Raw genomic sequence first — 11,689 nt, 5'->3', positions numbered from 1 at the left:
GTTGTCCACTTGAATCGTGGAACTCACGGTGTGGGGGAAAACATTATTTTTTCCCTAACCTCACAACTGGAATATGTTCACGTTTTTATAGAAACTGACAATTTTTTTTGTTTATTTTCTATTTTGTTAATTGTTCCAGGTAGTAATACCTCGCTTATTTTTTTTCGCCTCTACCGGATGTGTGAGTTGTTTCCGTCGACACGAGTGTCACAGAAAAGGTCTATGCTTGGATATAACTTGAGTCACACCGCAGCCAAAAGTTGAAGGCTAAAATACAAGGCAAGACATGCATGCTATGGAGAATGAAATGAAGATAACGGCGATTTATAACCGTGTGACGGGCGTGCGTGCGAGGCGAATACCGACTATCACGGAGATTGAGCGCCGTGAGAGTCGGTATTTGTTTCTGAGTCTCCACAATACGTACTAAAAGCGGGCCGCCACGGTGTACCTTCTGTGTCCAATTGGGTCAGCCGCATATACTCAAAGAAAGAAGAAGGAAGTAGCGATGACGCGCTTTCTGAGGTACTTGACTGACGACAAGGGATTTTATTGGCGGCGTGGGCGAGCTACAGGGGGCACTTCTCTAGCTATCACCATCATCGTTTGTGAAGTAGCGGGCATACCTCGGCAAACCTCACTCATGAGGGCCCTCACTCACCCTCATCTTCACAGGTGAGGTGAGGGTGAGTGAGTTCCTGAACCAGGAAAATTCATGAGTGTGAGGGTGAGTGAGGGCCATGAGGGCGGTGAGGGCCGTGAGGGCTGTGAGGGCCGTCAGGGCCGTGAGGGCGGTGAGGGCCGTGAGGGCCGTGAGGGCCGTGAGGGCCATGAGGGCCGTGAGGGCCATGAGGGCGGTGAGGGTTATGAGGGCCATCAGTGCGTGAGGGGCGTGAGGGCGGTGAGTGGCGTGAGGGCCATGAGTGCGTGAGTGGTGTGAGGGCGGTGAGTGCGGGAGGGGTGTGAGGGCCATGAGTGCGTGAGGGCAGTGAGTGGCATGAGAGGCGTGAGGGCCGTGAGGGCCGTGAGGGCGGTGAGGGCATGAGGTGGTGTGAGGGCCATGAGTGCGTGAGGCCCCCTTCGGATCGAGCATCTTTCTCAGCAATTTTGGTGTTAATGGCGGGTTGTTCTCTAGCTTTCCCTAGATCGACACGAATTGCTGAGATGGGGTCCGGCTCGAAATGAGCAAGCAACTCGGAGCAATTCGAATACGTTTGAAGCGGCTGCATCCAATCAGGGACGCAAAATTTTCACGTGATACCTCGTGCCGGTGATGATGACACCGAAAGATTTGGTTCTGGCTTGAAATCGATCGTTTTTTGGAAATAAACTGTTTCAGAAAGGTACATTAGTATTCTTAATGATGTTTACATGCATAAAAACACGTTTATAACGCGTAATTGTGTCTAAATAGTGCAACAAAATAAAATTTTATGATGGCGATGGCTAATTGCAGCAATTGGTTGCTGCGTGTGATCGCGGGCGGCCCGTGTTGCTAGTGTTGCGACATAAAGTTTCTGGGTGAAATTGCCCCATCTGAAGCTGGCCTGAGTGGCGTGAGGGCCATGCGTGCGTGAGGGGTGTGAGGGCCGCAAGGGTGGTGAGGGGCGTGAGGGCGGTGAGTGGCGTGAGGGCGGTGAGTGGCGTGAGGGCGGTGAGTGGCGTGAGGGCATTGAGTGGCGTGAGGGCCGTGAGGGCGTTGAGGGCCGTGAGGGCGGTGAGGGCGGTGAGTGGCGTGAGGGCTATGAGTGCGTGAGGGCCGTGAGGGCGGTGAGTGGCGTGAGGGCGGTGAGTGGCGTGAGGGCCGTGAAAGCGGTGAGGGCGGTGAGGGCCGTGAGGGCGGTGAGGGCGGTGAGTGGCGTGAGGGCTATAAGTGCGTGAGGGCGGTGAGGGCGGTGAGGGCCGTGAGGGCGGTGAGGGCCGTGAGGGCGGTGAGGGCGGTGAGGGCCGTGAGGGCGGTGAGTGGCGTGAGGGCGGTGAGTGGTGTGAGGGCCATGAGTGTGTGAGGGGCGTGAGGGCCGTGAGGGCGGTGAGGGCCGTGAAGGCGGTGAGGGCGGTGAGGGCCGTGAGGGCGGTGAGGGCCATGAGGGCGGTGAGTGGCGTGAGGGCGGTGAGTGGCGTGAGGGCCATGAGTGAGTGAGGGGCGTGAGGGCCGTGAGGGCGGTGAGGGGCGTGAGGGCCGTGAAGGCGGTGAGTGCGTGAGGGCCGTGAGGTTCAGTGTGGGTGAGTGAAGGGCTGAAGGTGAGTGTGACTGTGAGGGTGAGGGTGAGTGAGGGGCTGAATGTGAGTGTAGCTGTGAGGGTGAGGGTGAGTGAGGGGCTTAGGTGAGTGTGGCTGTGAGGGTGAGGGTGAGTGAGGGCGACCTAAAATGCCGACCTCTGGTAGCGGGTAGAACAGAAATCAGACGGCCGCAGCAGATTCCTCTAGAGTTCCTAGATAGGCTCCTCTCCCTAAGGGAGTCAGAGTAGAGCTCCTGGCTTCCTCGCGCCGCCGCGTAGCTATTCGTCAAATTCGATCACGTGCCACACAAAAATCTAGTGCTGTGCAGGCAAGCCTCTGCTATGGCCGGTCCGCAGCTCCGTTAGCCGCTAGGTGCTAGCTAGTCCCTAGCCAACGGTGGCCATGTTGTTTGCTTTTGAGATGAGGCTCTATATCATGTATTTGTTCTGAGATCCGTCGTGGTATGGATGCAAAAATGTGTGCAATAAAGACCCAAGAACACTTGTAATTCCAACGACTGATCTAATTAACGTATGAACCCAAACTTTGGGAAAACAATATTGTCACGAATGACGATTGATGAGGCGATAATAACTGAAGAAACTAGACGTTTCATGAGCGAACTAGTGCCCAAAAATAAAAAAAAAGAACAGAAGAAAGCAGAGCGTCGCGGGCGTCAAAGTCGGCGTGACAGCAGAGTCGAACGCTGGGGCGAAACTGACAACGCTCGCCTTGCGGAGTCCCTTATGTACCCTCGTAGGTTTCTGGATCGTTCGGTGTAGAACGTTCGATGCGTAGAACATTCGGAACTTAATCAGACGAGAATGTTCCCGAACTTACGAGAAGGCCAAGTTGAAAAAATAAATAAAAGGACAGTCCGCTGACTGGTAATCGAACCTACACCTTCCGCGCGACAGTAAAGCCCGGTAACCACTCGGCCACCCACGCGCTTGCTCGCCGACGCGCATTGCATTACATTTCCGCTTTAAAAGCGCATCATCTCGATGCGACGTGCTGGGTAAAAAAAAACAGAAACAGCAAAACAAACAAAAATATTGGCAAACTACAAAAAAAAACAGCAAAACAAATAAAGATATTGGCAATCCCTGTCGAGCGTATTACAGAACAAAATTCACAGTCCTATCGATCGTAGTACGGCTTGAGGCGCACGACGTGGACGACTTCCGGTCGTGGAGGGCTGCGTGATGAAGTCCGTGTTCCGTCGGGCATCACCTCGCAGTTCAGATCCCCGAGTCGACGAAGCACTTTGTAGGGTCCAAAGTAGCGCTTCAGGAGATTTTCGCTGAGACCACGGCGGCGGATCGGTGTCCACACCCTGTCTCCGGGCTGGAAGTGGACGTCCCGACGATGAAGGTTGTGGCGGCCAGTGTCGATACGTTATTGGGCTTGAAACCGGAGTCTCGCGAGCTGACGGACTTCTTCTGCCCGTTGGGAAACCACCTGGGTGTCGTCGCTTCCGTCGACAGCCGGTTCGTGGGGTAACATCGCGTCCAGCATCGTTGTCACTTTGCGAGCATGAACCAGTTGAAAGGGTGTAACCCCGGTGGTCTCTTGCACAGCCGTGTTGTAGCCAAAGGTGACGTACGGCAACAGCTCGTACCATGTCTTGCGCTCCACGTCGACGTACATGGAAATTTAGTCGGCGATGGTCTTGTTGAGTCTTTCCGTTAGCCCGTTGGTCTCCGGGCGGTACGCCGTGGTGCGACGATGGCTGGTGGGGCTGAGACGAAGGACTCCTTGTGTCAGCTAGGCCATGAACGAGGATCCACGGTCTGTGATCAGTACTTCGGGAGCGCCCTGCCGGAGGACGATGGATTCAATGAAAAACTTGGCAACTTCCACAGCAGTTCCGGAAGGAAGAGCTTTTGTTTCGGCGTACCGCGTGAGATAATCTGTGGCGACGATGATCCAGCGATTTACCGACGTAAATCGCTGGATCATCCATGTGCTCTATTAGTGCGATTTACCGACGTAAATCGCTGGACCTTCCATGTGCTCTATTAGTGCGCGCAGCTCAGGATCGTCTCGCTGACGTCGGGCCATGTCGTCGGTGGTCATTGCGCCCAGGAAACACTCGTCGTCATCGTCGTCGTTGCTGCCGGAAAGTGTACCAACGGAAACCCTGGACAGGCAATCGGCGTCGCTGTGTTGGCGGCCTGACTTGTAGACCACGGTCATGTTGAATTATTGTAGTTGGAGACTCTATCGCGCGAGGCGTCCTGACGGGTCCTTGGGGTTCGCAAGCCAGCAGAGCGAGTGGTGGTCCGTGACTACGCGGAACAGGCTTCCGAATAAGTACGGACGAAACTTCGTGATTGCCCAGACGACCGCAAGGCATTCTTTCTCAGTCGTGGAGTAATTTCTCTCCACCTTGGATAATGTCCGACTTGCGTAGGCGATGACTCGCTCGGTGCTTTCTTGTAATTGAACCAGTACCGCGCCAAGTCCTGCGTTACTTGCGTCCGTGTGAATCTCGGTTACCGCATCCTGGTTGAAATGTCCAAGAACAGGAGGAGTCTGCAGTCGTCGCTTCAGCTCGTCGAATGCCTGCTGCTGCTCCTCTGCCCCTTCGAACTTCTCGGCGCCCTTCGTGAGGTTTGTGAGCGGTGCGGAAATCCTTGCGAAATCTCGAACGACGCGCAGATAGTAAGCACATAGTCCAAGGAACCTCCGTACGGCCTTCTTGTCTCTTGGCGCTGGAAATGCTGTGACGGCGCGAGTCTTCTCTGGGTCTGGGCGAATGCCTTCGTTACTAACCACGTGACCTAGGAACTTCAGTTCGTCATAGGCGAACCGACACTTTGACGGTTTGAGGGTGAGTCCGGTGGTGCGTATGGCATGGAGAACAGCTCGGAGTCGTCGCAAGTGCTCGTCGAAGTCGCCGGAAAACACTACGACGTCGTCGAGGTAGACCAGACACGTCTGCCAGTTCAGTCCTGCCAGTACGGTGTCCATGACACGCTGGAAAGTGGCTGGCGCCGTGCATAGTCCGAAGGGAATCACCTTAAACTCGTAGAGCCCATCCGGTGTGACGAAGGCTGTCTTATTTCGGTCCCGTTCATCGACTTCGATCTGCCAGTAGCCGCTCTTCAGGCCCATCGATGAAAAGTATCGAGAATGGCGCAGCCGGTCTAACGTGTCGTCGATGCGGGGGAGTGGATAGACGTCTTTCTTCGTCACTGCGTTCAGCTGCCGGTAGACCACGCAGAACCTAAGCGTCCCGTCTTTCTTCTTAACCGGTACGACTGAAGAGGCCCATGGTCTGCTTGAAAGCTGAATTATGTCGTCGTTCAGCATCTTTTGAACTTGCTCCTGCATCACCTGCCTTTCTTTAATGGAGACTATGTATGGAGATCGATGCGCAGGGCGCGCGTCGTTCTCGGTAACGATGCGTTGCTTCGCAACGGCGGTTTGGCGCACCTTTGACGACGTCGCAAAGCAGTCGTGGTATTCGGCAAGGAGTTTAATCAGCTGACGTCATTTCGGTCCCGAAAGCTTAGGGTCAATGTCGAGCTCCGCTGGCGACGTACTGTCTTGCTGAGGTGGCGAGGATTCGTCAGTAGCCGCGGCGATTTTGCGGAGTTTCGGAGTTCCTCGACGTGGCCGACGGCTGCACTCTTTGTGAGGTGTTGCGCTTCGTTTCGGAAGTTCGTCATGAGGACTACAGTTCGGCCATCCTGAAGTTCAGCTAACCCTCTTGCGACGCCTATTCGTCTTCCTAAGATAGACTGGAGGCTCCCCTCGAGCAGAACTTCGCCGCACAAAGCTTCGGTGATCCCGACAGGCACGGAAACACTGGACCGCGGCGGTAAGTTCACGTGACTTGCGAGGACTCAGACCGCGGGTGACGTCGCTTTGGGTTCCTCCTGTGGTGAAATAGGTTTTCGTAGAGTTAGCCGGTTTGCTCCGAGGTCGATGACGACGCCATAATCGCAGAGAAAGTCCATTAGTCTATTCCAAGAATAGCGTCCCTCGAACAGTCTTGCAGAACGACGAACATGACAGGCACGTCTCACCATGGATCTAGACGCGAGCAGTGCATCTCCCGACTGGTGTGATGAGATGTCCTCCGGCGGTTCGTATTTCGGGGCCTCCCCACGGCATCATGACTTTTCGCAGGCGGCGAGAGAGCCTCCCACTCACGACTGAGTGGTCTGGTCCGGTGTCCACAAGTGCCGATGCGTCGTGGCCGTCGATGACAACGTTTAGGTTGTTGGACACTGTTGCAGGCGTGTCGTTGTGATGCATACCGTCGGGAGAGTGGAAGCGCTCCGTCGTTCTTGGAAGCTCTTTACTTCGGTCGTCTTCGGCAACGCCACCTCCAGGCGTTGCCGCACTCAGTTTTCCCGGTGACGCAGGGGAGACAGGCTCTGGAGGCTCATGTCGGGGTGGCGCCGTATACTGGTGAGCTCGGGGCGGTGGTCGTCGGGTAGCTGCGGCGTAACTCAGCGTCGGCGGTTCGGGAGTGGCGCCGACGAGAATTTCTGGCTGCAGCGCCTCATGAACTTCTTCCCGGACAATCTCGGCGATTGAGAACGAAGCTGGGCTTGCGGCGGCAGGTAGAAGCTTCTGAATTTCCTCCCGCAGGACATCCCGGATGATCTCGCGGAGATCCGGGCTGTTGCAGCTAGAAGGCGAGAGTGCAGCGACGCCTGGAAGTCACTGGTAGTGGGAGGTCCGTGATTGAAGGGCACGTTCGATGTTCGTCGCCTCGGTGACGAAACCTTCGACTGTTGTCGGAGGGCTGCGGATAAGACCGCCGAAGGTGTTTTTCCTCACGCATTGCACGAGGACGCGCAGTATTTTCTCCTCGGTGGCTTGAGGGTCTGCACGGGTACTCAGCCGCAGAACATCTTCCACAAAGCTCGTGACGCTTTCGTTGGGTGCTTGAAACCTCGACTGGAGAAGATCTTTGGCCCGCTGCCTACGATGTTGATTCATGAATGTCCGCTTAGCTCTGTGACGTAGGTGTCCCACGACGTCAGCGAATCCTCATGGTTCTCGAACCAGTTTCTTGCAGTTTTCTTTAAGGAAAAGTAGAGATTTTGGAAGCGCTGTTCCGTCGTCCAACCGTTATGACGAGCTATGCGTTCATAATGTTGAAGCCAGTCCTCCCCATCCTCATGGGCCTCACCATGGAATGGCGTCGAATTGCGTGGGGCGACAGGCATGAAGACGACGGATGGAGCGGTCGAGGTCTGCAGCGACTGGTTGTTCACCGTCGGCCTATTTGACTGCTTGGTCCTGGGTGACAAAAGTCCGAATTCAGGGTGTAGGCCTTGAATACGGCTGCTTAATCGGGTCTCGGTAGTGCCTGGGTCGGGTCGTCGTGGGCTTGTTGTCGGACTTGCACTGCGGGCCCTCGGAGGGTTTCGCTGCAGGGACATGCGGTACCCCGCACCTCCACCAAAATGTCACGAATGACAAATCATGAGGCGATAATAACCGAAGAAACTAAACATTTAATGGGGCGAACTTGTGCCCAAGTATAAAAATGGAACTGAAGAAAGCAGAGCGTCGCGGGCGTCGAAGTCGGCGTGACAGCAGAGTCGAACGCCGGGGGAAACTGACTCCGCTCGCCTTGCGGAGTCCCTTATTACCCTCGTAGGTTTCTGGATCCTTCGGTGTAGAACGTTCGGTGCGTAGAACATTCGGAACTTGATCAGACGAGAATGTTCTCGAACTTACGAGAAGGCCAAGTTGAAAGAATAAATAAAAGGAGAGTCCGCTGACTGAGAATCGAACCTATACCTTCCGCGCGACATTCAAGCGCGACATTCAAGCGCGGTACCCACTCGGCCACGCACGCGCTTGCTCGTCGAGCGCGTGGCAGTATCCCCATAAAGAAAGCACTCGGACAAGATGGTCTGTTCCTCATTTTAGGTGCCATTAGATGATATAATCATGGTCCCTCAGTTAATTTCCTGCATAAAATATTCTTTCCGTTGTCAGGGGGGAAAGTTTGTTTCTAAGTGTTCAGCATTCCGTATATTCTTCAAATAATCAAATAGGCAACCAGAGTTTTTTATTTCCCCTTTGAGGGCTGTATCTTGGGAATTTAACATTGTTTTAAATGTGATATTAAATGCGATTTAAAATTCTGTGCAAGAGGCACGACCATTTGGGAATTGAAGGATTGTGTGCTTTCGTTCTTTAGTTTTGGACAATTAGAGTTCTACAATTATTTTATAAGTTTTTCTTCTTCTTGACCAGATTTCGCTGCGCCACGGTGGACACATCGGAACCGAAGTGCCTCACTGGTCCCAATCGCTTCGAGACATTAGAGCGTTGCCAGGAGACTTGCCTTTGACAGTCGCCGCATTGAATTAGCTGCAGCAAGACCGGATGCTAATCACCTTTCACTGCTCCGTCATAAATAAGAACAGCACAGGTGGCCGGAGAACAACTACAAAAAATGTGTGCTGTCTGTCATTATAAAAATAGAGTTCTGTTTCCAGTGCATGCAATAACTTTCGTTAGCGCTCAGCCTGAATTGAAGTCGCTGAAGCGTTCATCACAACTGCCGGCTCTTAGACTGTTTTTTTTAATGATGTGATATGTAGCTATCTAGATTATTTTGACTCACGAGGAGTGCTGCCGTGCCGCAAATAAAGACAAAAAGGTGCTGTTAGGTAAATTTTTACGTCTTTTATGCTCTGCTTTATAATGCATGTTCTCTTAAATAAACATTTGATTGATAAATTATTCGACTAATAATGTTTCAGGAAGCGTCAAATATGAAGACTTGATAGTTTTCAATAGGTACACTAAATGCCATTTTGTGGCCTATGGTTTATTGCTCAGGCATCTTTGAACACTAATCGCACATTATGTTTTACAGTCGATTTTATTACGCAAATCTATCCGCATAGAAGCTCAAACATAAAAATAAGACCGCGAGTGTGCCGTCCTTGGCCAATGGCTCGTTACATCGTGTGAAAGAATGACAAAAGAAATGATGGTGAACATAAAACCAAAACCAGAAATATCAAAATGTCGTACAAATGAGTTTCAGTGAGAAAACCTATTTGTTCAGTTGATTGACCACGAGTAATATTTGTCCTGCTGTTGAGAAGACGTTGACATGCATCATCACCTCGCCTGCATCTGAAATCATCATGCGTGCTGCGTCTCTCAGATAACAAGGTGCCATATGCGAGCAGCTGCATTAAATTTGGTGGCAAAGCTAAATATGATTTCACTAGATGACAAAACCACGAATCAGTCACAACGCAGATATGCAAAACGATTCAATTTTATTACTCGATCAAAAAGTGATGAATGTACAAGTTTGGTATCGTGCCGGCTGGCGGACAGTACAAAAGTTATGAAGCTATTCTTGTCCGACAAGACTACTTGAAACACACAAAAAAGAAATGCCCGCGCGCATTGTGTGAACCTCGTGTGTCCCAGAAAACAAAAATGCATGATTCGTCGTTCCCTCTCCTGAAGTTTTATCCAAGCAAAATATGAACATTGGGAACCGCACAGTTCACGGAGCAGTCTAACTAGGGTATAGTGATCTGAATTACTTTCAATTCAGCCTTCTGTTATTTAATACCCTCATCTAGACGACTGGCAAACTATTCATGTTTTGCGCGGTTTAAATTTTGGAAGTGACGAGACACTTTGTGATGTTATGACCATATTAGAAAGTTATTTAGGCGTATATCATCAAAGAAGTCAGATGGTTTTCAGTGGCGACTACCGTGTTCCAGAGAAAGTGTGGCTCTAAGTCAGGTTACGTTTTCGCATATCAAATCTGTAACAGTCAGTTAAACGTCGTGGCTATTTTAGCCCACAGAAAAAGAAACTGTACAGTAATGCCTTTCTTACCTGCATGACAATGGGTGATTAAGGAACAAAGTAGGTACATTTCTGTCTCTACCCGTTATTTAAATGGCAAAAAAAGAAGAGGTACGACTTTTTCGATTGGAAGAAACTGGGCACGTGACATTCTATTATTATACTCTGTGCGTTTGCGACGACAGTTACCGGTATCAAAATGCTTGGTTATTAAAAACCATCGCCGAAACGGGAAGCGACGCGAGGATGAAGCGCTGTCTTGACTTGATGCTTGTGTTCATTTTGATGAAGCGATATCGTTCATAAGCTTTTCTATGTGCTGAGGAGCTCACTGGCAAGACGTGTTGAGGGTGTAACTCACGGACTTGCTGTTTTCTGTTAAAACAGGAATACACATCATCAGTTTTTGTGTAATAGAATGGCATAATATGCAGACATTATCTAACACATGCGGCAGGTCAATTGTGAGCAAATTTTAGTGAAATTGTGAATAACGACATTTGCGGGGTGCTGATACTCTCCGAGTTGACGGTGAGTATAAGATTAATGAACACTGTTTTGAAGTCTTCCTACGTAAACATGCAGTGTAACATATGCTCAGCTTCAAATAGTTCCGACAACCGTTCAGCGAAAAGATTAAAAACTCAGGCGAGCTGGTGAAGAACTTCGATATTACCCGGAGGACTGGAATCATAAAAAAAAAAAAAAAAACAGACAGAACAAGTCTCAAACACAGCTTCTAAAGTCAGTTGCAGGTAAGAAAAAAGTTTTCGAGGGAAAGGAGGGTGGGGGTGGGGAGGAAGGAGACGGAATGCTGGAAATGCTGAAGAGAGGAGGAAGCCTCCTCCTCTCTCCAGCATTTTGTCTGCTTCGTCCTCTCCAGCCGGAAAACTTTTTTTAACCTGTCACTGACTATGGTTTATATGAACGAGAGCTTTTATATGTGCGGCAAACCCCCCCCCCCCCCCCCAAAGAACAAACACCTCCTCTCCACTAGGTTACTGAAAGTTTGACACTCAGGAAGATCCACAATGATTCATGGTGCCCCCCTCCTTTTACACAAAAAAAGCCACCCAGACGACCTCGTTTGAAAGCTGACAAGCCACAAGCTATGACAGGAAACTCCAAGCACAACCCTTTCTCTTCTGGGAAAACCCACAAAGCAAGATTTAATGTTCACGGAGAGAAGTGCCCTTTAGGGCAAAATTCAGCACTTAGACCCCAGCTGTTGCACCTGATGCAGTACTTAGACCTCCTGTCGCCGTATATATAAGCGCTTTCCATGTTAAAATAAACTAGAAGCTGTGTATGAAACTTGTTGTTTTGCCCGTTTTTTTATTGTTCCGTGTCTCCAGTTACTACGGAAGGGGAACCGTTCGAAATTATGACAATATTTTGAAAACTCCCATACAAACTTGGCTCAAACTTTGTCTAAACTTAATCTTGCATAGTCTTTAGTTCTTGCGTGTATGCTTACGAGCTATTTTGGATATAACATGCTAATTATATATGATTCTCATAAATTAGGAAAGCAATACAAAGTACCGAAAACAGGTCAGGGAGCCAAATATCGACATAACTTTAGAAGAAAACATGATCAACATATTCTCTAAGTTTTTGATTAATATAGCTAGTAAATAAT

The 11,689-nt window shown here is 50.7% G+C and overlaps 1 protein-coding gene across 6 annotated transcripts in view; it reads right to left on the bottom strand.

The window, feature by feature from the left end:
* Positions 1-9,480: 9,480 nt before the first annotated feature.
* Positions 9,481-11,689, bottom strand: part of LOC8043417 (alpha-2-macroglobulin-like protein 1) — a 175,308-nt gene continuing 173,099 nt past the window's right edge. For all 6 annotated transcript variants that reach the window (XM_040502886.2, XM_029978569.4, XM_040502887.2 and 3 more), the window contains one exon: positions 9,481-10,422. In XM_040502886.2, the coding sequence (XP_040358820.1) occupies positions 10,376-10,422 (47 nt within the window). In that variant the 3' untranslated portion in view covers positions 9,481-10,375. The remainder of the gene's footprint in view (positions 10,423-11,689) is intronic.

Source organism: Ixodes scapularis, unplaced genomic scaffold (assembly GCF_016920785.2).
Source record: "Ixodes scapularis isolate PalLabHiFi unplaced genomic scaffold, ASM1692078v2 PGA_scaffold11__112_contigs__length_91849675, whole genome shotgun sequence".
NCBI classification, from domain to species: Eukaryota; Metazoa; Arthropoda; class Arachnida; order Ixodida; family Ixodidae; genus Ixodes; species Ixodes scapularis.
The sequence above is the reverse complement of the archived record's forward strand: the minus strand, read 5'-3'. Positions and strand labels throughout refer to the sequence as shown.